Source organism: Vanessa tameamea, chromosome 28 (assembly GCF_037043105.1).
Source record: "Vanessa tameamea isolate UH-Manoa-2023 chromosome 28, ilVanTame1 primary haplotype, whole genome shotgun sequence".
NCBI lineage: Eukaryota > Metazoa > Arthropoda > Insecta > Lepidoptera > Nymphalidae > Vanessa > Vanessa tameamea.
The window spans coordinates 4,449,058-4,475,404 of NC_087336.1; the positions used below are offsets into that span (position 1 = coordinate 4,449,058).

A 26,347-nucleotide genomic window follows, 5' to 3' on the forward strand; every position below is an offset into this window, starting at 1 on the left:
GCCCCAAAAATGAGGCCAATTTTTTTTACATTTTTTTCCAAATCTGCAGCCTTTTGTACAGTATATGATACTTACTAATTATATATGTATAGACATAGTTAAAACCATTACATTTTTTTTGGTCGCGATCTCTTTTTCCCACCAGGCCGTCGCTTCGGGCTGGTGTGAAAGAAACATCGCAAATTTTTTGAATGTTGAAACAACAGGACAGATATAAGTTCCGCACAGCTATATTAAAAAACCCCAATGTTTTAATTACATTAAGATACGTAACCACGATATTAAGATATTAATATTTTGCCGTTATTGCGCAAATATCTAACGAGAATTAATGAATTGAATTTTTAAATATCCGAAAAAGAAACTACACTTTAACATCGGAGCAACTTTTTAAATTAGTAGCATTATATATTTCTCTACGATGTATGCACGTCAATAATATAGACCTAATTGTCTACGACACGTGATAAAGTTATGTTATAAAACTTGCTTTGTTCTACGTAACCTAACAACATATATATCTAACATCTACGATAACACATCGATTATATAGTTATATTTTGAAATTTCGGGTCCATTAATTATTATACAGAGATGTAGACAGATTTTGAACATTTAAGACCAAAATTAACAATTGAATACTGGTTCATATTATATAAACGTTTCGAAAAATACATAAAAAAGTTATATAATTACTCTCACTTTGACGTCAATTATCAACAAATTTGTTTATATTTTTCCGCAAAACCCACATCGATTTATTTTGTTAATTGTAGTTTCTTTGACAGTTTTTAAGTATATAAAGACGAATTTCAATGTACAGCACTTCTATGGATAGCTTTCTAAACGAGACATTTAATAATTATTATTATTTTTTTCGTTGATATCAAAGAACGTGTATCGTTTTGCATTAAATATCTATGATTTAAACACTTCAAGCTATTTTATGCTGTAATTCTTTACGATAAGAACTAAAGTGGCTTCAATTGGAAACTAACAAGATACTCACACAAGTACACGGAATTGGTATAGGATTATAAACGCTACGAGCGACGCAAGGACATATTGTTAACATGACATTCAATTATAACGCGATGTTTAGACGACAAACATTTCTCAGATATAAATTAAAGTTATGATTTTACACAAGAAAGAAGGAGACACATTAAACATTTCCAACTTATTGAAAAGTTAGTCTAGTTTAGTTAATTTACATTTTGTATATAATATCACCAATATATAAATATGTTAGTAAACAACATAGTGAGGAAATCTGTGTGTTAATTATATACAGTTAAATTCCCAACCCTTAGCTGGATCGATATATACAAAACATATATGTGATATATATAACATATACGGCTAACTGATATATACTCACGAAACATTTAATTAAGACACTGTTAATGTTTTATGTATCAAGTGGGAGACAATCTCAATGCTGTGAACTACGAGATTTAGACTACATTTTATAAATACATATAGAGCCTTTATTAAAGTCGTCGTTACTTTCCGACAAGTACTATGCCCGATGACATTTTCGTGTAATATTAACAATATGCCTGTATCTCAACATTTCGTATCGTAGCGTTCTACTTACAATATTTATTTGGCTATTTATTTAATTGAAAAAATATAATTTGACATGAAACTGATTTTAGGATAGCGATATTTTTTTTTTTCAACTATATAAAAACTACAATAAATATGTTCACAATACATATAGTTTGATGTCTATGGGTTAACGGCTGTTACTTCCATTTGGTCTACAATAAAAAAATTCTCAAAGTCTCTTCCGTCTGATACAGTTTAAGAGTGAATGATTTTGACACAAAAGCCGACAATTGTATGGTTCAAATTTATATATATATATATAATAATTGCTATTTACAATTTAAAGTTAACATTGAACAGAAAAATGCGTTGGAAATATTGATACAAAATATTTTAAGATTATATATAAAATGGTAACAAATTATTAATTTCTTGTGACAATAATTTTTAAGCCTATATAACCATACATTGTCTGCGTACAGATATTGAAGAAATTAAATCCTAAGTCTTCGAGGGTTTTACAACGTACATTTGAATTCATACTGGTCCGGCCAGTCTAATTAAGTAAATATTATACACATAAAAACTATATAATACATTAATGCAGTTATATTACAATTCATACATTTTAAATATACACTGAACGAGGATTTATCGTATATTAAATTTTTTTTTTTTAGTTTTTTTTCATTCGCGTGAAAAATAATAACTAAGAATGATTGCTAAAAAAAAGTTCTAAGCGCATAATGCCAGCCTGGTCTAAATATTTCTTTATTAGGTACTAATAAACTTTTATTTCCGTTAATAATACACTAGTACAGAAATGAAATTATTAAAATTAAACCTATAAAACATGCACATGGCACGTTGAACATGTACATGTGCATGAAGATCAAGAGAATGTGATTGACAAAAGTTCACTGTCTATTTGTATTATCATTATTCTAATCAACTAAAATTAAACGGGCTGGCATTCGCTATGTAAAACATTTTACATGTATTAACTATGTCACAGCCACTTAAATTATTTTTAATGAAGCTTGCTTTACACTAAAATGGACCATATTCCTCGAGGATTAGCGTTTAAAATAGAATTTAAGGATTCCACGAACATCAATCGATTACTTGCAATGTTTTGTTGACTACATATCCAAAGTATTAGTGACTAAATCTAGAAACAAACTGTTTTTATATTCTACGTTTATTATATCACGACAGGAAGGTCTGTCTTTACCGCTTTATTTGGCTTTTAAGAAAACCCTGACGACAGGACCGAAGCAAATTCTTTATATAAGAGAATTTTTGATATTATAACTGTTAGATTAACAAATTTAATGATCTGTTTCTAGGTTTAGTTTTACAAATTTACATCAAGTATCTTTATAAAGATATTACACATAGATTTTTTATACTGACTCAGCAGAGTCATCGTCAAATTTGGGTGATCTTTTGTAGTTTAGTACCGTTGACACTCAATGATCCTGTAAATGCTTCCTAATAGAATTTGAAGCACTTTCAAATATCTTTAGAAGTGTGTGTTGTAAAACACAAGGACTTTAAAGTATAGTTTAGGTATTTGACAGTTTTATTTACTATTTAATCAGAAAAAGAACAGCTTATATTTAATAAGTCTTCATATAATGATTACTACACTCAAAATCCACTTGTAATATATAAAAAGACGAAATGATTCCAATCTGTTTATATTTGTTTATAACAATCAGAAATTTATAATTTAAATAATCCACACCACTATGTCCAATACAGAGCACAATAAAGTTTTTACGATTCAATGGAATCGATGGCTTGTGTCTGTAATTACAGTTTTCGCTAGAACACCAGAACGGGTAACGAGGAGGCGTCAACATTAGTCGGTACTAAATACATATTGGGTTGCAAGTCGGTGGGTGAAACGTCGTCGACCGGCCGCTCGGCACCGTCGGCGTCTCGTAACGTCAGCGTGAGGTTGATGTCGGGACCACTACCACTAGCACTCTCGCCGCACTGCACACTCGCACACTTGGGACCGCAGGTGGACGGGCCCGGTTGTCACGTGACCTCCATGGGCAGCGTGTCGGCCGGCCGGCGCCGCACGCCGTTGGTGGGCCCGTCGTCGCCGTCGTCGGCCGCCAGCGCGGCCGCGGGCGCCGACGCGGGCGCCGTCGACGCCTCCACGATCTCGCTGGAATTAGACATTCTAGTTTATTGTCTGCATGTATCAGAAAAAATGTAAATAAAATTGGTCCGACTTAATTGCGTTTTAGGTCTGAGGTGATCGCTTCTATAAATCATTCTGAGACAATTACTAAAACACTACAGTTACCGAAATTTGTCGTTAAAATAAAAGAAACTTACGCGACGGGTGTCGGTCTCGGCTGGGCTATTAACCTCCCTTGCCTCGCTTTCAACTGCGCAGTCGTGAAGGCAATAGCTTGCACGTTCGCCGACAGCGCCTGCCCGCCGGGTCCCGATATAGCAATCTTCTGTCCTTTAGGCAACTGAACGTTCTTCTGCAGCAAATTCGCCACTACGGAGCTCGGAATAGACGCCGTTTTCGTCGGCGCTATCGTTATACTCGTCGAGGGCTCCGACGACGTTCTAGCCAATGGTGCCGTCACTTGTAATGTCCGATTTTTCAATTGAATCTGATGTCGCACGTGAGGGGCTCGCACGGCAGGTAACGCGGCGCGAACTATCTGCCGTCCGTCGAGACTGACGCTGACCCGGTGCGGTCTGGTCGCCGTCGCAACGTTCCCTTTCAGCGTGCCATCGAACACGACCTGCCGCTTCTTCGCATCGTTGAAGTCCAGCCTCGCCACCGACGCCTTGACCGGCGGCGGTTGACGTAGGACATTCACTAAATGAGGGCCTTTACCCAATTGCCCGCTTTTGATTTCGAAGAATTGAGCCACGGAACCCTGCGCGGCTTTTATAAGAGCCGCCGCGGGGGGCTTCGCGTCGCCCAGGGTGGCCAGCGACACCACCGCCGGCAGCTGCGCCAGCGAGCGGTTCTGGGCCAGCAGCTGCGCCCGCTGCGAGTGCGAGAGCGGATGCGCGTGGAGCACTTTGAGCTTGCTGGGGGTGACGTGGTGCATCTGCGGCGCGACCACCATGGAGGAGTGGTGGTGCAACTGCAGCGGCTTGTGTCCAAGCGCGGCGGGCGCCAGCTGCACGAGCGGCGCAGACACGCGACGGGCGGCGCTGGCCACGCTGGCTACACTGGCCACGCTGGCCACATTGGCCACGCTGGCCACTTTTCCGGCGCTGCCCGCTGTCACAACGTTTGCCACGCTCGCAACGGTCGCTGAGCCTGAAATAATATTATAGAAACAATTAAAATGTAAATGCAATACTCTGCACATTATACTCGATGTATTGTGCATTTACTGGTACTTTTTTATATAATAATTAATAATTTACTTAAACTTACCGATTTCCCTATGCTGAGCATTATGCATAGGTAAAGCGACAGCGGTGAAGGGTCCGTTCTGTAATAAACCGACGACTGTTCCTGCGCTGGAACATGCGCTTGTTGCGCCTTGGTTTTGCAGACGAACCTAGAAATATTTAAACATTTTTAAAATTGTAATTTTCAATTGAGTTATGGGAATCTCTCAAAATATTTTAACTTAAATTTAAAATGCTACCTTCAAACTATCGGAGACGGCGACCGTGACTATTTGCGGCTGCGACGCCTCGGACGTGACGAGTGTGACGTCACCTCGTCGATGCGCTGACGTTATAATGTGCTTCTTTAGCGGAGAGTGCTTCGTCTGCACCGTTTTCAGTTGGACCCCGTGCGCGATCTGGACCTCCTCCGTGTCCTCCTTCCGCTTCCTCTCGACCTTGACCTGCGGCACCTCGTTGACCTCCTCGACGATGATCTTGGAGGTCGGCACCGGCGACTTCACGACTGGCTTTTTGACTTCCTTGGGCGTTTCGTCCGGCGGGACGACCCTCTCTATGTACACCGGCTCCCTACCCGGCCCGGTGACGTGTACGACGCTCGAACCGAAATGTTCCGCCCGTCTTCTCCTCTGGCCAGAGCCGGCACGCCCTTCCGAGCTCTGGCCATGTAATAAAAAAGAATCCTTTCCATCTACGTCCTTCACTAGTTCGTCGAGTAGGTCGTCTGTGATCGCCATCTTTTTGTCGTCCTTGGTGAGGTCCACATCCGCTAGCGCTTTGAGATCAGTTTCTGAGAGGATGCTCTCGACTTGTGCTTCGGTCAGACCTGTGAAGTTCTCTGTAAGTAAATCGTCCCCGCTGATGTCGAGACTGCCGCTGTTGTCCATTTCCGGGTTGATGTCTCCGTAGAGGTCACCGAGAGTGAATTCAGTGGTGGTGAACGTGTCCAGTGACCCCGAGGGCGGCTCCAGCGTGAGCTCCACGGATATCGGTGTGTCGAAGGCGATTGGAAACTGATCGTCCGATGGTTTTTCTACGTAGGGTGGTGAGGGCGGCGGTGTTTTTGGTCGGAAGTGTAACCTGAAATGAATATTAGAATCATTTTAGTGTTTAAGTCAACAATGAAATGTACATAACACGCAATAAAAATAATTATTGTGACCTACTATATCTTAACACATTTTTATTTATTTATGTTCAAAAACACATTGTTTAGTTACCATTAAAATTTAATGAGCCACCCAGTTAAAGTACTCTAGTTAATTCCAAGATACGCGAAGATACGTGTTAACACGCGTGTTAACAATGCGAAATTCCTGATATTGGGCTGTTATTGAGATTTAATAATTTTATTAACATGACCTGGAGCATTGATCCCAGAACCTCGAGATCTTCAGCTTTAGGTAAATGAAATTTAGCCTACTTAGTAATAATATTGTCTTTAAATGCAGTCTCACCATTTCTTATTAACTTCATTGATGAACTTCTCAAACTCCTTCTCAACAGGCTGCAAACTCTCATCCGAGTCGTAACTACTGTCACTGCATCCGCTCCACGATCTCTTCCTGATAACCCTCTCTAGATTACCTCTTACAAAACTGTCTATAGTTCTCGCTCTATCACTAACACTATCAGTAACACTATCACTCAAGTCCGGTAACGGTTTCGAATCACTGTCCACATCCATTGGTTCTAGTTTCACGTCGTCGAAGTCTAGTTTGACGTCATCAACGTCTATTTTTACATCCGTAACGTCTAGTTTCACGTCGCCCACGTCTAGTTTGACGTCGTCGACGTCCGTTTTGACGGGAACGGTCCATAAGTGAGGATTTTCGGCCAAATGTCGTCGGAACGCATGTCGCCAAGGGTACTTTCCTCCCGTGTGGTAGTCTCTCGTCATCTCCTTCGGAGTTCTGTGAGGTTTGGTTTCCAGGTCCACCTGCGAAGAAGACGATACATTTAGAAGCATATCTAACGCGCAGCCTAATATAATAACGTGATATTTGTTTTTATATTATTGTTGTTTAGAAATGTACTGTCGATCATTTTGAAAACAAAATATTTTTTAACTTTAATCTTCTGAAAATATCATTTTCCCTTTCGACACAGCTAGACACAAGTTGCATATACAAGTGTGTGCGTATGCATGTGACTGTGTGCTCCTCATTTTGCCGATACCCTCGTCTCGGCACGCGCGTGCCTGTGTGCATGCGTCTGTCTGTGTGTGTGTGTGCGCGTACCTCCTCGTCGCGGCGCTCGCGCTCGTCGCTGGCGCGCGCGTGGCGGAAGGTGAGGCGCGGCCACAGCGAGTCGAGCGGCGAGGCGCGGCGGTCGAGCAGCACGCGCCCGCCGCGCCCCACTCGGCGCCGCGCGAAGCCCACGCACTGCGGGTACGGCCGCGTCACCGACGTCAGCGTGAACCTGCACGGGGTACGGATACACGGCTTAGCAGACTACTTTTATGAACACCTTAAAGATTATATATTTCAATTGATAATTCAATAGTTGGAGATGTTGAGGATACTTTTTCAGAAACATTAAATGTTACAAGTATACTATATATAATCATGATTGGTTCATATCATATCAAATGAATCAAATAAAAAATCATGAATACGAACCGAACCAAGCAATATTTTCGTTATAAGTAGTGTATATTTATTGTTACCTAGCCCTCTCGTCCAGTTCATGCTCAAACATTCCGTCCTTGGAAGGGTTGTCCGGGTCCAATGGGTCCCCGTACAATGTCGCTGTAGGCTGGAAATAAATAAAATTAAATTTAAATTCAACTTTTTAAGAACAAATTTTCTTTTTCAAAGAAACTAGTTGTATATTCGAATGGCAGAAGATAACGTAACCTTATAACGACTTTACTCCATTACACCATATTTTTTCATGATTCTAGAACTCGAACAATGATCTCATGTCCATTCAAGGTCAAAGTTATTTATTTATCTTTAATCCTCCTAACATTGGAATCGATTCTGAGTTCATTTTATTTTAAAGAGTATTGAGATATCTAAGATTATTAACTGTTACCTGTTTCAATTAATTGGACTCAAATACATAGTCAACACGTTTGACTATGCATTTGTGTCCCATCTGTTTAGCTATATTTAAGTAATGGTTACCGCTAACAACTGCGATCGCGTGTGTGAATGGGGGGGGGGGGGGGGGGGGAGTTTGTCTTGTAGCTGTTAGTTTGGCCAGTGTTGTTTAGAGTATGGAATATGTAAATCTAAGCTAGGTTTGTTAATCTGTACTCCTTCGATTGGAATACTGTATAGAATATTAGTAGTCTCACCATTTCGTAGTAGCAGCCAGGCTTCCGACGGAAGGCGAACGGCCCGTCGTCCGGCGGAGCTGACTCCTCCTCCGAAGATGTACAAACGCCTGAATCTGAAAACGTCACAAGAATTTTGTATTTTCATACATTCTATAATAAAAATATTTTTAATAAACATAAACAAAATGTACACTAAGATCATCTCAGTGAGCTTTTATTCATTATTCATTAGTGATGATAGCATCAGTAAACATTATGTTATTAATAAATTTTACTTTGATATGAATTACAATAATTTTTTTTAATACTACAATCGCACACCCCGAAGAAAAGTGTTTTATTATCGGTGCAAAATTAAAATCACGATTCAATCAATGAGATTCAACTATTTCTTTGTAATGTCTCGCTGGTCTAAAGGCTAGCTTATAAGTATAGGCCGCTGTAGTCTCCGGAACCGAGACCCGGGTCAGGCTAAGGGAAAGTTGGTGGGTTCCGCAGTAGCAGCCCGCGGGCGGCGGGGGCGGCGCGTACTGACCTCTGTGCGGGTGCGCGGCGGGCGCGTGGTGGCGATGCTTCCGCCGCTTGTACGGTCGCTTCTCGCGCTGAAAGATTACGGTACAGTACAACACTGCTTAAACACCAACCGACTTTACGTTTTCTATGCAATTATACCTGAACACTTCTCCCGCCTTCATTTACGAGACCTACAACAGTGTCACGGTTTCATTTCCGTATGTTTACATTCATACGAGCCAATTTGAAAAACTGTTACGGTGTCTTCTTTTGAACTTCGTTGATCACTGATGTTAATTTTTTTTTTTATAATCGTAACTATAATGAACTAAAACTTTGATATTGAAGATTGAAAACCTCAAGACTTGCTAAAGTAGCGCTATTGAAAGATGTAACATTCCTATTGCTCGGCAGGTGGGCTCTTTTCCCAAAGTGAAGGTACGATAGACACGTTCGACAAGAGTATCGCTTACCTGTCTCGGCTCGATGGGAGTGGAGGGCGCGCGTGGCGGGTAATGCTGAACGGTGTACTCGCGACGGAAGCTCGCCGTTGTTATCGGCACGGCGGTGTACTGCGGCCTGGAGATATAAATTATTAAAATTTAACTGTTATTCCTTAATTCACAATGTAAATTGGATTAGACGTTTTTTTAGTAAAGTTACTTATTGTCTGTAAAACTTCAAGGAGAATCAATGATATTTGGAATTCTAAGTCCTCGAGGAATGGGTTACACCCTTACACTTCGGCATTTACCAAAAGTTAAAATTGGGATCGAGTCAATCACGGAAATACTTTTGCATTACATCATTCAATTATGATGGAAACGGAAAATGTCTTGGTTAAGTTAAACAGCAAGCCGTCGGCGTGACGCGCACCTGGGCGGCGGGTCGGGCAGCAGCTGGTTGGCGAAGTCCCCGGCGGCGTAGCGGCGCTCGGCCAGCAGCGCCGTGAGCCGCACCAGCTCGCGCTTGGCGCGCTCCCGCCGCGCCACGAGCTCCAGCAGCGTCAGCGCGCGCGCCAGGTCGCGCCGGAGCTTCAGCATCTTCTCGTACGAGCTCTCGTCGTTTTTCCTGGACGAGTTGTCAATTATAATATTTATACTCGGATATCTCGGATAGATCGGAAACCATGTCTCTAATGGAGGGATTATATCGCTCTTTTAGCGTTCTCTCCATTACACTTAAAGAGGTTCAGAGTTAGTATTATCATTATCAACGAAGATACCTAATTAATCTATCTATCCATCTGTATGGACGCATCATGAACAAAATATGCTGAACTTCGGCAAAACTTGGTACGTTGATAAATGGTATATCAGATCAACATCCTCTGTCTGGTGACTTCTCAGCCGAATTCGGGCCACAATGGCCCAAAACCAAAGACGAAGATATGCACTAGCTAACTATCTTATCTCCCTCGAACTTCCTCAGGCTAACCAACCCCCACTTTCACAACCTAAGAGACTTTACTCGGGTACTTACTTATCGGGTGAAAATAATTTCTTAAGTTGAAACTCAACCAAAATTTGATTGATCTTACATACTTAATAATTAAAATACTACATATATTTTTTCTTCATCGACCAAACTGTCGGATACAATAAGCCTATACGATTTTGGGTCTAACCTGTTCTTCCTCGTCTGCATCTTCTCCGTGCGACGTCGGAACGCAAGGTACGGGTTGTTCGTGGACTGACCGGGCCGACTCTCCGTCTTCACTGACAGGACTAGCGGATGTTGCTGGAAGGTTACCTTTGATAACTATAATTGAATCAATCCATATCATGCAAATAGTAAATAAAAAAAAAATATATAGTTTGTAAATTTTGCACTAGACTCGGCTTTTTATTGTCATACAATTAGAGAAATTTAAATCGTGAGATATTACTTTCGTAAGACAAATTAGGAAACAAGAAAGAAACTGAAATATTCTATTATATTTCGGTGCATTTTACCTATAAGTTAAGTTTTCTAAAAAATCTAACGTTTTTTTGACGACTAATATGCGACGTAATTCTCGAAACGAATTTATGTGATATTGTAATTATAGATTTTAAAACAGCCGTAAGTCCAGCGATACTACGATGAGAGTTTCGTGTTTCAACTTACAGTGGTGAGCCGTTTGTTGAGCCAGTAGTCGTAGACCGCTATGACAAGGTCGTCGTGTCTCTCCAGAAGTAACTTCGCCTCGTTCAACGTCACCACCGTCTGCCCCGAGCTTCTCTCCAGTTTATCCATCATTTGTTCGAACTTTAACTCTGCGAAGGACAAAGGATTCACATAAGAACAGCTCAAATAACTTTACATAGTATCTATTGTTATTATCAAGTCTCTCCATGATTTTTATAAACAAACAAATTTATACGTAAAAATTCAAAAATACGACAACATACATTGCCCGGAATGAATGAATTAATTGATTTTACTTGGTGTTAGGGCTCTGTGCAAGCCCGTCTGTGTAGGTACCAGCCACTCATCAGATATTCCGCTGCCGAACAGCAGTACTCAGTATTGTTGTGTTCCGGTTTGAAGGGTGAGTTAAGCCAGTCTAACTACAGACACAAGGGACATAACATCTTAGTTCCCAAGGTTGGTGTCGCATTACTGATGTAAGGAATGGTTAATATTTCTTACAAAAACCTAAAGGCTTTTTTTCTGAAGTAAACAATATATTCAACTATAAAATATTCTACATAGTTCACCTTTGAAATACAATCTAAATTGTGTTATAAGCTAAAGGTTTATTTGACTTTATTATATGCTTTACATTATTTAATATTATAAAGGAATAGTTATTTCTGAGACTGTAACACTTTAATAGTTCGGGTGTTAATAGAATGACTTTCGAAAAAGTGGATCGGAGCTTCCGAGAAACCAAAGCTAGATCGTTTACACGATGCGTATAAGAGTCTGTATTTACCTGAAAATAAATTATATTCCAGGATGTGGATACATTAGAGGAAAATTGTAAGGATCCATAGGGCCAGATTACTATATTTATATATAGTAATCTGGCCGGATTTCAGACATTGGAAAAATTATAAATCCATTCACTATATAAATCTTCTGTACGTGTGTATGTAACTGAGCTCCGCCTAAACAGTCGGACCGATTTTGATGAAATTTTACGTTTGTATTTGCTTGGCTCCCTGAAAGGTTTAGATTGAAGCCGGTAATTGGAGCTGCGTTCGGAAACTATGTATAACTTTTATCTTACTCGTAACTCGTATGTGGCCACTTGAATAAAGCGTATGTATTATTTATTTATTGAATAAAAAATAATCATTTACAATACAATATACACTATTTATTTATTGAAAAGTCACCATCAACACCAACACCATCATCACTAAGAACTTAAAATTAATAACTGATGTGGGTAACATTCAAAGTGATACGTCTTTAAAGGCGTAAACAACATTATACTAATACGCTTTCAAACATAAAATAAATAAAACACATAAAATTTAAATAAAAACAATGTAGAAAACGACTTCTTCCAAACAACCTTTGCTTATAGGTCGGGTCACATAAATTAAATAAATATACATACATTTTGAGACACGTGGAAAACTGAGCGGCTCACCTGTTAGCTCAGGACGCCTCTGCTGTTTGAGCCACCTCTCATCCTCCGAGTCGATGTCGTACTCCGGCGCCTCTTGTTCCTCCCACAGCGCTGTAATTTCAAAAGAACACAAATAAATTTCCATATAGACTCATTGAGAAATTGTTTACACGTGGATAGTAAGTATTCAGCTGGTATTCTAGGGAATTAGGGCCCTTAGTTAGTGGACTGACGTTCCGTATTATTCGTTATTCAATTAATAATTTTATTTTGTATATAGTGTCGTGTATCTGTACTAATATTATAAATGTGAAAGTGACTGTCTGTCTCGTGATCTTTCACAACGAAACAACTGAACCGAATTTGATAAAATTTGGTATGAATCAAGTTTGAACTCCAAAGAAGAATATATGAAACTTTATCGCCTAAGACCTGACGACGAAATCCGAAAAATCGCGGGCGACAACTAGTTACATATATTTATTTATTTTATACAATGAAAACGAATCAACGCGTATTACAAAGGGTCTCAAGCAGGCTAAGTATGCATTATTAACATTTGTTATTGCCATAATAAAAAACAGTATTGTTGTGTTCTAGTTCGAAGAAGCACTGAGCATGCCAGTGTACTTTCACTGAAGTCTTCCTAACCGATTTCGGAATTCCTCAAGAGATACGAGCCATCCCCACAGGACATTGTACAACAAGTGCACTTTATCCCCACTGTCGTAGTCATATATTGGACGGCAATCTAACAGTACTGGAGAGTTTAAGCACAAGATCAACGGCTGAACGTACTCTCCGAGGCACCACGTGAATATCTCTATAGATAAAGCTATAGTCTTGACTCGAGTTTCGCAACCTGGACCTGGCGATCTGCCCCAATACCCACTATACCAAAGGATGAGGATATAACTACACAATGATACAACGCTACGGTAAATACTTCACTCGTACTTTGTCCAAATAAAGTTCTATTAAATTATAAATGTTCAAAACGATAGCTCCACAGGAAACGTTCGAGTATTATCCTTATTATAAGCTTCCTTTATAAATGAAAACAATATAAATTCTCATATCCTGTTTTGCTCGTATTATTTTATAATAAATGTTTGAACGTGACTTGACTTCACGACCGTTACGATCTTATTATAAAATTTTAGGATTATGATGTAGCTTGTACTATTGTTAACCGACTTCAAGAAAGACTTGTGTATGTTTTATTCGATATCTGTTTATATTTATGTGTATACGTAGATTGATAATATATTGTAGGAAGCACAGCCCATATAAGGCGTCGACGAGATGCGTTCGGGGGGCCCCCACCGACTACTTTCTGAGCCGAGGTGCGATCTCATAGGAGACACCCTCAGGACGAACGTCACTGTCGAGCTCGAAAGGGCTCAAATTTCAAGGCTGAGTCTTGCACTTGCCTCAACGTCCGGTGACGCTGTAAAGGCCAGTAAAGCCAAAAGCACTACTACATAAACATTACAAAAAAAAAAAAAACACTCGGGGTCGTTCGTTCGTCAGTCATTAGACGGTTAACTTGAATATCACTCGTAACGATTATTATCATTATTCAACCTAAACGGTTTTGTTAAAGTGAATCACCTGATGTATATGTAATAGATACTAAATTATTTTTTTTAATTAATTCCTATTCCGATCTTTTACAATATTGTAACATAATAAATGACAATTCAATTCAATTTCATGTTCGTATTAAATTGTTTACTTTGTATGGATAGATTTTGTCAAAGTATTATATGTGTTTATCAACAATTCTCGAACAAGTAGCTGCAGGTTTGGCACAAAAGTATTTTTGATTAAGAGGCCTAACCTAAGGGTTTTTCATTGTCGCATTTAAATTTGACAACAAATTCCATCCTCAAAATTCCAAATGGGTGGAACCCAAAGGGATTCCTGCCTTGTTTTATTTAGGTAAACAGCGCCGTCTCATTTGTTTAACGCATTCAAAAGCCTACCCTTATTTTACGTACAGACTACAACAGTTTTAAGCAAAAACAAATTAAACTTTAACAGGAAAAATATGAATCGATTTAAAATATTCGCAAAAAAAAAACAGTGGACTGATCGGTAAGCAAAAGTTTAACTATTCGACGATAGATGGCGTTACACGTTCACTTATGGTAATATAAGACGTTAAAAGGAAATTTCCGGGAGGTGAGACTACGTTGAACTGGTTTATTTTAATTTAATCGTAAATTAAAATAATAGCTGTATACATTTCCGACGAAACAACTTATACAGAAACACTATCATTAAATTCACAACTAAATTTTTTTTTTATTTCTTTTTTTTATTTAGGAAGGCAAAGTCCTAAACGTCGTATACGTATATATAAATCGATACTAAGAAAGTATAAAGAACTCCTCAATACATCTTTCGTGTGAGTTAAACTGGTACGCTCGTAATTCAAACCACAGCCGAGCAAAACAAATTTGAACGAGGCGCAAAATGAATTAATTTCCGTAATATAATAAACAAGGGGACCAAAACAGACAAAAAGTTAATGTAACGTTTAAATTAGGAGTACGATTATACGTGCATATCAACACAAAATTTATTTCAATCATTACTAATAGACGACGCGATGTTTTGCTTGTAATGCATTATCGAAAACAAAAATCTATCAAAGCAAAATGTTAAAAACTTATACTATATTTTCAGTTGGAATAGAACGTGTACTAATATTATATATGCGAAAATAACTCTGTCTGTAACGCTTTCGCGGCGAAACCGCTGAATCGATTTTGATAAAATGAACACCTGAAACACGAGCGAAGTCGCGGTTGACTACTAGTATTATAATATCTAAGTATCTGCGCGTTAAACAATCGTAAATTCCATATTCACTTGAATTTAATAAGACGCACATATCTATATATTTATAAACTTTTACACCAATCTTGATACACCGTTGATTTAATTCACAGGATACGCCATGTTGAAAGGGCGGAAGGGGTTACGTACGCGCCTCATCAACGTATTAATTCCTAATAAACTTACACGCGTGTGACAGTACAGCGTAATTTCCATAAGTTTTTTTTTTTAAATTAACTGTTGCTTTAGGCCATAGTGCGATCACCGGGCGGGTGTCGCGTAGCTCGTGATTTTTTACTTGGTATGTCTTTTGTAAGTATACCATTAATAGTTTCAGCTATAGAGGCAATAACAGACGGAAGAAAGTCAGTAATTTATTAGTTATTATTAGAAAATTAGAACCGTCGAAGCCAAATAATCACGGGATAATTTAATGAAAGGTTGTTGAAGCGGCAAGTTTTTAAATACTTCATTGTTGTCTTGTTGTAAGAGCCGAGATGGCCCAGTGGTTAGAACGCGTGCATCTTAACCGATTTTTTCGGGTTCAAACCCAGACAGGCACCACTGAATTTTCATGTGCTTAATTTGATAATTCATCTTAACCGCACCGTGCTCGGCGGTGAAGGCAAACATCGTGAGGAAACCTGCATGGGTCTAATTTCAAAGAAATTCTGCCACATGTGTATTCCACCAACCCGTATCGGAGAAGCATGGTGGAATATACTCCAAACCGTCTCCTCAAAGGGAGAGAAGGCCTTAGCACAGCTGTGGGAAATTTACAGGCTGCTAATGTAATGTATGTATGTATGTTTTCTTGTTCTGGTTAGATGTAGATCATATATAAAAAAATTGTCTTGGGTTGCCGGGTTGGAACGAAGTTGCTTTCGTCATATATTATATACCAAATGCTAGTTAAAAACAATGAAATAAATTAAGAACTCCATATATATCTCTGTCTACCATATGGCTTTTTGGGCTTCAAAGGGCGCCCAGCTAAGTCAAGTCAAAGTCAAAAATAAACGATAATGCGAAATAATCCATAACTTTATTAAATTAAATAGATCGTATGGTTTGCAGCCCCGCGAATCCTGCAATAAATCAAACCCATTCCATTCATTTAATTCAAGTCTAAGTTCATGTGTGTTTTAGGTGAGCCCCAAAGTAGTATCCCTGAACTCACGGTCCGGCCCTGACAAGGAATAAAATTGTTATTGAATAACAAAAAATAACTTTTAAATAGTACATGAAACCGTATAGGTATAATCGAAAGAGACGCAAAGAAAGATAGACAGGGAGAGGTTGCATGGAGGGGGAACTAACAGACTACTGTAAGCCGCTTAAAAAAACTTAAAACGTAAAGCAGAGAAAACAGTCCACACTATATCATATCATATAAAGAGACCTTTCGTAGACAATCGCCATGTACTATTCACGATACATATATATAAATATACTATACATAACATATGACGAGTTACGTTATAAATATAAACGTCAACCACAATAGCTGTGCGAAGGCCGCGTGTAATCCTATTACTGGTGCATAGAATCATTGAATTCATTCGAGACGATACTTTTTGCATATAGTGTGCGAGGTATATCAATTATTTAATATATTTTGAATCGAACTATATAATACTAGGTGGTCATTTGGAATATGTCTTACACAAATATATGTTTCTAGTTAGTTTAGTTTTTTGTGTCAAAAAATAATCACTGCGTTAAAAAAAAAAACCAAGAAAAATATGTTTATTAAAATGTTGGCTTATGAACGGATAGAATGAACAATATTATTTATCCGTATTTTGTTAAAAACGGTTTCGCACTAAAGATGCATGATATTAAAAAAAAGTTGCTATTTAAAACTAAAAAAAAAAAATCTAATTTGCAATAATAATATGAAAAAAGTCTGTAATCTTTCTCATATTGTTCTTAAGTCTGTGGTATTTCTGTCCAGGCAATACGCAAAAGTGTAATGCGTCTAAATTGAATAAAGACTGACTTTGTTGCGATCATAAGGGCAGGAGCAACATGCTATTTGAAAATATATAATATATATATGTTAATTTTTCTCTCCGAACCCACCTGTCTGTAGCCGTGGGACGCTTTTAATATAAGAATTACCACATATCATTATGTAACTCATACTGACGCAGTCACAAAATATATAAAGAGCTTATTTCGATTTTCTCATAGGAAATGCTAAGATCTTGGCGTGTTCCCAGTTTTTATTGAAAGCGCCGCTATAACGGAAGGATGTTAGCTCGAGCGGCGGTTAAGGTTCTTCACACTGTGTGCGTTTCAGCGGTTCATTATAAAGTTAAATTAAAATGATTTATTATTTAGAAACTACTATGTTATAAAAATATATTTTAACAAGCATTTTTTTTTATTTCGCCCATTAATTAGTATGTATTAGTCAATTTATGCGAAAAAAAATATTAAACCAATTTCATCCCCACGAATGTGTTAAAGTTTTGCACACACTAGGTGCTAATCAATTCAATCAATACAAACTATTTGTTTTTAAATATATATATTTTTAACATAAGACAAACCTCTTAGGAAATAATTTGGTAACATTTTTAATATAATTATATACTGTATTGTATTACATACTATATTTGTGTTCAGTATATGAATGGAATTAATCATGCTTTGTATAAAAAACAAAAGCAGCGACGAATAATATGTTATTATTCGTGTTCGCATTTAAAATAAATCACAATGTGTAGATTTTAGGCGATTTTATTATATTGAACTAGTTAACACGCGAGGTCTCATACGCGTTAAACGTTTCTGCTCCGTCCCCATGGAGAAATGGCTTGATGTCAAATAACCTAAAGAACTTGGCTTTCAAACGTAAAGGTTTGATATATATTTCCAGGGATTAGTGCGTTCAAACAAAAAATCAAGCAAACACTGGAGCCTTTATATTTTTATTATTTTAATTAATATAACAAATAATAATAAAAAATATAACATTTAGCATATATATATTAAAATCGTCATCAAATTGTATACTATTTTGAAATCGATACTCTGTCAACGCTCATTGAACAAAAGTTTAAAAAAAAAAACGCTTGCGTTAAAACCGCAGTCAGTGTGTTGACACATAACTATAAATTCATTACAACATTCCGCGCTACGTCTACGTACAAGAAATAAAACGAAACTATTCGTTACTATTGCGTGATATAAATTTAATTGAAATTAATCCATAAACGAACCGTACTAAGTTCAAATTACTTCAACAGTTATATTCAGTATTGATTTATTGTGGTATTCCAAGGGACAAGAACGCGAAACTAAAACGACAGATACGTAATTAAAGTTGTCGCTGATGGATAAAGAAATACCAAGGAACCGCTTTAAATTTATACATTTCGAACGTTCCATTGTTTCGTACAACGATTTGGTATGTTTCAACTTTTGTTTGTACAATTCATTTAATTCTTTATTATACGTTAAAAAATTTCGTAAGAGTAGGTACTTAACATAGACGGCAAGCGATACTCTTAAATAATCCTTCGTCAACCAAGAAAGAAACAAGTACTTTAGACAAATAAAGAAGATGTAGACAATTATACAATATTAGGTCTCGCCTGTAGCTTTGCTCGCGTTCGTCGTGAGGTGTTAGGTATAAAAAGTAGCCTTACTTAGAATTTAAGCCTACTTTATACCAAAAATCATCAAATTTAGTTCAGTGATTTAACCGTGACAGAGAAACAGACAGACAGATAGTCACTTTCGCATTTATAATATTAGTGGTAGATACGTTGAAAACCAGGTATGTCTTTTGTTTTGATATTTTTCGTCGATCAATATCAACATTTTATTGATAAGTAAGATATGTCAACATTTCTAGTCTCGAATATCGTACTAATGATGATAGAAGCCTTAGTCTCTGCGAAATATGTCAAGCATTTCTCGATAAACAATTTAAGTCAAGTCGAAACAGTTTATATTAATATAATATTACGGTTAATTTAATAACAACGTTTATATTGACACATATTAACGGCCTAATTAAATTGTTTCAGCGACGGCTTCACCCGCATGTGAGGGGTGGGTTTGGGCTCCTGATAAAGATTCTAGGTTCGTTTTGCTGGGATAAAAAGTAACCTATATGCTATTCTAGAATATAATCTACCTCTGTGTCAAATATCATTCAGATCCGTTCATCCGTTCTGGCGTGATTAAGTAACATCCATCCATCCAAAGTTTCGCATTTATAATATTGGTAAGATTTCACTGGAGCTTGAATAATTCAACCGCGTCAAAGACGCATGTTCAACGAAGACAGAATCGATCCTGTCATCTTAGACTAGAAGGTTCTCGTTTTCTGATAAAGAAAATCCATTAAAATTTTATAGTATCTGAATTATGTAGGTATAGTAAGTACATTTGAAAGCTATAACATCACCCTTAAATTCAAGTACATATTACATATATACAATATTTGAAAACGTAAAAAATGAATTAAGTAAAAAGAGAAAAAAAAAATGTTGGTTATTTTAAATAACAAACCGCCCTTGTGCGTCATTACTGGCTATATTTAAAGCTATTTAGACCTCGCACGGTTGCTTAATTGGTTGTAGGATATAGTTGAAGCCCGTCTGAGGTACCACCCACTCATTAGATATTCTACCGCCAAATAGCAACACATAGTATTTTTATGTTCCGGTTTGAAGGGTCTCTGAGCCAGTGTAACGGCAGGCACAGGACATAACATCTTAGCTCCCAAGGTTAGTGGCGCATTGGTGCGATGTAAGAATGATTAATATTTCTTACAGCGCCAATGTCTATGGGCGGTGGTGCTCTTTGTTAATACTATTTAAATGCACACGGTTTCACCTTTATCATAACAAAAATGACGTATTCCAATACATATACGAGTATACGTATATATAATTTCTTGCTATGTTAAAAAAATTATATACTAATACCTACTTATAATAACTGAAGTCGATCTCCAAAAGAGCATTAAAAAAACATTTACGATAATCGTGGGGATATTTTTATAAAAGACACGTCACTAAATCTTATTTATCGACTATCGATATGCCTTTTAAAATGAATGAATCATACTGTTTAAGTATCACCTGAGCTACCTGTATGACTAATCTTGACTCATTATGGTATTTTATCAATATGTATTATTTTACACTATATTTGTATTCGACTTCTCTCGTAAGGATTCTGGGTACGAATATATAGAAATAAATATATATTTTATTAAGGAAGTTAAACAAGCTATCCATTTGCCGATTTAATATGACGTCACAAACCGCACTTTAAAACGTAAAGATCTCTAAAAGACATTTATCAACATATGCTAAGTAGGTAGTTTAGAAACTATATCAAGGAAGATACTAATATGTACGTATATATAGACTGCTAAAAACATATATTTCTTGTTACTGCACCGTAGTTTAATAAAAAATAATACTTTAAGTTAGCGAGTTATTTTGTATATAGTATAATCTACTCTAATATTCTATACTAATATTATAAAGATGTAAAATTTGTTTGTTTGTATGTAATGTAATAATACGGAACTAATGATCCAATTCTAAAAATAATATTTCATTGGTAGAAATCTACATTATTCCTGAGTACTATCGGGTATAAATTATATGTATTCATATCTTAAAACTTTCTTAATTAATAAATTGCACGCGTGTGAAGCAGGGGCGAGTTGCTAGTAACTAATAAGATTAGTTTATGTATATCATACTAGCATTAGTACATAGACTGTGCATCTAGTAAAAATGAACAGATTAATTTATCGAGATTTAAAAGTTACAAAACCCTTACGCTCGGTTCGTGTTCCGTCCACTGAACTAAATTGGAAAAAGATTGTAGCATCGAACACGCCTGAACGACCAAGCGAAGCGAAACCAGTCGCATCGAAACATCTTCTATAATGCTTTACGGTCTACTGTCCGACCGAGGTGTTATTTAAAACTGGCTAATGACCGACAAGTAATCTGGAAACTGTTGTAGGAGGCCTATACCCACCCGGGACCTTAACAGAAAATTCTAAATGTATGTACTCTAAAGTTTTTTTTTTCTATTTATGTTAAAGAAATAAAAAAAGGCTTTATTATGATTTATAACTAATGTCCGACTTCCGTTGCAATACCTTAATACATTTTTATAGCAAATATTCAATAACCTGCATGTCTTTCATTCTCTCTTTTCTTCTCTAATTCTCTCTTTCATGATGAAAATCTACCACACGTGTCAAAGCAAGTTCTAAAACCTCAACAAGAGAGGAGGTCTTTGGAGCAGTGGGATATATACAGGCTGTTATGTTTATGTCGTCTATTTATTTATTTATTTAATAATAAATTATTCCAACCGAAGTTCATATAATAATAAAAAAAAACTACAGTTTGAGAGAAACACTAAAATACGAACTATTTTTTTTTTACCCTGCGAGTATGTCAGCAATTAATATTTATGAATTTGTTAGTAATTCGTTCGAACTGATTTATCCTTAGTTTAGATTACAAAAGTAATCGGTCCAACCAAAGCAAAAACTGAGAATATTTTTAACCAATCACAGAATGCCGCTAGTTTTTAGTTTTCGTGAAACGCGAATAATTTGTAATTTGGATGTTTGTTACTTTTTTATGATTGGCTCGTTAGCGACCGGATCGGTTTTTCGAGTAAAAAGTCATTATGCGGTCGGTAGTTCTATGTCTTTATTAGCTGAAGCGATTTTTTTAAATTCTATACACGGGTAACTCTTTCCATCCATTTGTTTAACAATCTTCGTTTAATACAATTGATAATTTTCTTTCTTAAACCAAAAAAAAAAAAAGAAAAAGTACTTGAATTAAACCAGATTACTTATACGTATATATGGATAGTAACGCACTAAAAAATAACTAAATCAAACGAGCCAACTTTACTATCGTGGTGTGCGTGACGGCTACGCTTGACACTCGCGAACCATCATACAACTTCACTAGGCTGCGTGTGCTTAGTAGCCAACGGTTGGCCACTATTTTTTTTTTCGACGCATAATCAAAGTAATAACCATTGATTACCGTAAAATAATTAAACAACTATCTAATACAACGAACGATTCCTAATAAAGTAATAACGTTGCCGGATATATAATTAATTAATGAAACGGACGCGTTCGGACCGAGTCGTAGGCGTCGTTAGTATTAAGAACTCGGTGTGGGAAAATGGCACGACAGGTCGGCTCACAGGGCTGCGGTCAAGGGTATCATCCTCATCCTTGAGACACCTTATACTGTCATAATTTGATCTCGATACCTTTGCGCGCAGAAAGGGTTACTTACAACCCTTTACATTTACACTTCTATACTGATATCATAAAGGGGGAGAGGTTTGATTATATGTACAAATCGCATTAGATATCGCCTTTACAAGTAACATAGGCTATATTTTATTTTGTAGCGCTGACATTTCAGCCTGAACTAATTGTATTTGTAAAAGCAGAAGAAAAAGCGCTTACGAGCTGCTTTATGTGCGTATGTACATGTCTTTGTGTACTCCTATAGTCAAAAACGGAATTCCACTGGACATCAAAAATCAACAATGATTGTATTTGAATCTGCGATCTTCGGTTATCCCCGGATATCCCCGGGACAATGTAATTATAAAAATCAATTCGTTTAGAAATATTTCGTAGTCGAAGTTGCGTAAAAGTATCTTGTTTTTATAAAATAAAGTCATACACTTTGAATAGATATTACTCATATAACAAATGTATATTTGTGTAAATAACATACGAATATACGTCATCGATAGAACGGATATTGAATATCATAATATTTATGACTCCGTAACAAACAAAATCAACTAATAAATACATTTTAGTGGCCTCATAATAATAACCAATCAGTATAAGAGTTTGAATACGTTAATGAAGATGCTGAGGCAACATGGACTAAAAATAATTGTAATTTATTATGTAAACTTTCGTTCATTCATGACTTAGCGTATTTGCTTCTCCTCTATCAGAGAGAGTTAGGATGCTGTATAGGGTATTTAAATGTTCGATAAATGGTCGATTTACCTATAGTAACTATATAACGGAAGCGACAAAGTCAATTAGTGACAAAACTTCGTCTAATAAAATAGAAAACAAAATACATTGCGATCTAAACAAAATACTTTAAATCGTATCGATAAACGAATAACATTGTAAAATCTAACCGAAACTACCCGTTCCGACTTCGTTTGAATCTAATAACGATTCAAATTTTTACTTCAAAAGAAAATTTATCAAACAAAGTTTCCTCATTCATTTCGCCGGAAGTTAAGATTTCCAAAAATCTTTTAGCGAATGTTAAAGTGCGACTATGATCCCAATTTCAACTATCTAGACCAAGTCTTTAAGTCAGGATAAACGATTTTATTAGTATGTATATGATTAAATTAATTACAATTAGTCGAATACAAAGGAAATTAGGCAAAGCTTAGCCATTCCATTGTAAGGTTGCCTGCCAATCGTGAAACTACGTTGTACTGTGTAATTAGCTCATTTACACTGTTCACGAGACCATTACACAATAAATAATTATTGTTTAGTTTAATCTAAGAATCTTCGAGGAAGACCGACTGCTGTGTAATTTAATACATCAACTAGAAAATCCAGACATCAGAGATTATGATAGTCACAGTAAAATTTTGTACAAAAACAAAATAAATAAAATTTTGTTTTCGAATCGAAAATCCATACAGAGTGAACGGAGCTTGATTAAAAATAAAAACCAACGCCAACCCGCCAAAGGGTTCCCGACTATGGTTGTGGAGAACAGAAATTATTTTTATTTAATTTATTTTCAGATGTGTATAGTTCGTGTCGTGTTAGACGGTAAAGGAAAACGTATTACAATTTTAATTTAATAATCCTTTGCTTAGTAGATAGTAGACAATATATTTTATAATGTAATTTGATATAGTATTTATTTATATATGTATGTATATTAAATATGTATAATATATAATGTCAATAATTGTCTATGTTATTTATAAGTTCGTTTTCTTTAACGGTTACACGACAACAGTTGATTTAAGTTGATCGGTACATTTCGATAACAAACAAAAAATAATTAAATTTGCAATTGAATCAACAAAAGTTGATACTAAACCCTTATTGGATCGATTTTGATGCCAGTCTCCTGATATGCAAGCTAGACACTAGAACACCGAGAGGGTTACATACTATGTTTTCAAATATTTCATCGAGTTGTATGCCGGATAGCAAGCGCCATTTTATAAACAATATTATAGCTAAAGTGTTTTAAATAGATTTGTACCTTATCTCTCCGTCTATTTGTCGGTATGTGCATTAATACATTAAGATATATATCTTATCAAATTCATAAATCGAAACAATTTCAAATTATGATTGTTAAGTAATTCCATGATTCTTAGAATTGTAATCACAATACGATTATTTTTATAAACAATATCGAAACATTAAAATGTTTATAATGTTTTTGTTAACTGTATATGTACATGTTCCATAGCTTGGCCTCATCTCTCATCTCTTCTCTCGATTGGAGCTTAATCCACAACGCTGCTCCAATACAGGTTCTAACAGACTTTCATCCGACCATTGCATGTTTCCTCACGATGGTTTTGTTCACCACTGAGGATGAGACGGATTATAAACACAAATAATGCTCCTGAAAATTTAGTAGTGCTTGCCCGGATTCGAACTCACATCTTCGGTTAATATTCACGTGGTCAATACCTACCTGGCTACCTGGAGCCTACCACTATTCTTCTGGTGACTTTTTCGGCTATTCCTTCATCATAAATAAATTATATTAAAAAAAAAAAATAGAACCAAACATAACTTACAATTTAAACATTATAATAGAAAAAAAAACTAACTTTCTATTTAGTCGCTAGTCGGCAGCCCTGCGTTATGGTTGGCTGAATATCAATTTGTACGGAGGGTTGATAGTTGCTACATTACAATTTCAACTTAAATACTTTGTAATAGGGTTTAATACAGTTTAATGTACATTAAGTAGATTACACAAGAGAATTTTATTTAGTGTCGTATGAATTTTGTGTAGTAAAAAGCTTCAAAGTATTTTTAAGCTATATTTTTAAATAATCAAAGGTAAGTTTTTATTTCATACATTTGTATTTAAATGAGCTTTCAAATACTGTTAAGCTTTCGCCGGTTTTAAACAGAATTGTTTTTTATTGCCGTCTGATAAATTTGTAATAACATTGGTTGTTTTAATTCTTTAAAGGCTGAAATTAATGACCAAAAAAGAACAATTAATTCAATTTTTTTTTTAATTTAAAGTCGATATCGTTACATGTACGGTCGTAGACTAGCGATTAGTTTTAACATGACGAAAGTAGGAGTTTAATATTTTCAGGGTTCATGTATGTATGTATGTATGTATGAGATTTTTTATTCCAGGATAACTTTTAAACACCTCAACGAGTGAAGTATTATTAGAATCCTTACATATTCCTGATTAAAACTTTCTAAACAAAATATATGGTAGGGGCCTGCCTACCCTATGGTTTTTTTATTTTCCCTCGTTTTCATAATCCGAAGGGACCGCAAATCCGACACGACCCGTGTACTAACACCGGTCGTGTCGGATTTGAACTATTAGCCGCAGGACTAAAGGCTTTTCTTGCTTTCCAAAGGACTGTACGTACTTTCAACTCCCAGATTCCAAGCTGCTACTGAAATTGTTTCTACAGAAAAACTCAGTAACTAGAAAATAGCAACAATACAAGTCATGTAAAAACAAATCTCGCATTTTGTATTCAATGCGTTCACGCATAGTTCATCGAATTGAGTTGAAACTTTATACAGTTGCTGTTGGCACTGGCGTGAAGGTTTCTGGCATACTACCACAACGTACAGATGGGTAACGAGCGAGTCGTATCGTATAATTGTGTATGAATAAGAGTACCAAACGATAGGTATCAGAATCAAAATAAGTTACATTACATACATTAGGGCACCGTAAGAAAAATCAACCAATCCTTACATCGCGCCTGTAGTTACACTGGCTCACTCACCCTTCAAACCGGAACACAGCAATACTGAGTATTGCTGTTTGGTTGGTTTTTGTATATATTACAGACGAGATGTCGCGTTTCGCGCTTTTTTGTACTGTGTAAAATGTCTCATATATTAA

The 26,347-nt window shown here is 36.5% G+C and overlaps 1 protein-coding gene across 3 annotated transcripts in view; it reads right to left on the bottom strand.

Moving 5' to 3' along the window:
* Positions 1-3,241: 3,241 nt before the first annotated feature.
* Positions 3,242-26,347, bottom strand: part of LOC113391857 (uncharacterized) — a 93,355-nt gene continuing 70,249 nt past the window's right edge. Inside the window, exons 3-16 of one of the 3 annotated variants that reach the window (XM_026627966.2) lie at positions 12,348-12,437; positions 10,871-11,019; positions 10,389-10,513; positions 9,638-9,832; positions 9,235-9,340; positions 8,784-8,850; positions 8,267-8,361; positions 7,631-7,719; positions 7,203-7,383; positions 6,420-6,901; positions 5,202-6,042; positions 4,985-5,111; positions 3,910-4,864; positions 3,242-3,736 (exon numbers count right to left, since the gene is read on the bottom strand). In XM_026627966.2, coding sequence (XP_026483751.1) covers positions 3,604-3,736; positions 3,910-4,864; positions 4,985-5,111; positions 5,202-6,042; positions 6,420-6,901; positions 7,203-7,383; positions 7,631-7,719; positions 8,267-8,361; positions 8,784-8,850; positions 9,235-9,340; positions 9,638-9,832; positions 10,389-10,513; positions 10,871-11,019; positions 12,348-12,437 — 3,635 coding nt within the window. In that variant the 3' untranslated portion in view covers positions 3,242-3,603. Of the gene's footprint in view, positions 3,737-3,909; positions 4,865-4,984; positions 5,112-5,201; positions 6,043-6,419; positions 6,902-7,202; positions 7,384-7,630; positions 7,720-8,266; positions 8,362-8,783; positions 8,851-9,234; positions 9,341-9,637; positions 9,833-10,388; positions 10,523-10,870; positions 11,020-12,347; positions 12,438-26,347 lie in introns of all 3 variants that reach the window. The other 2 variants (XM_026627965.2, XM_026627967.2) reach the window with 2 other exon arrangements.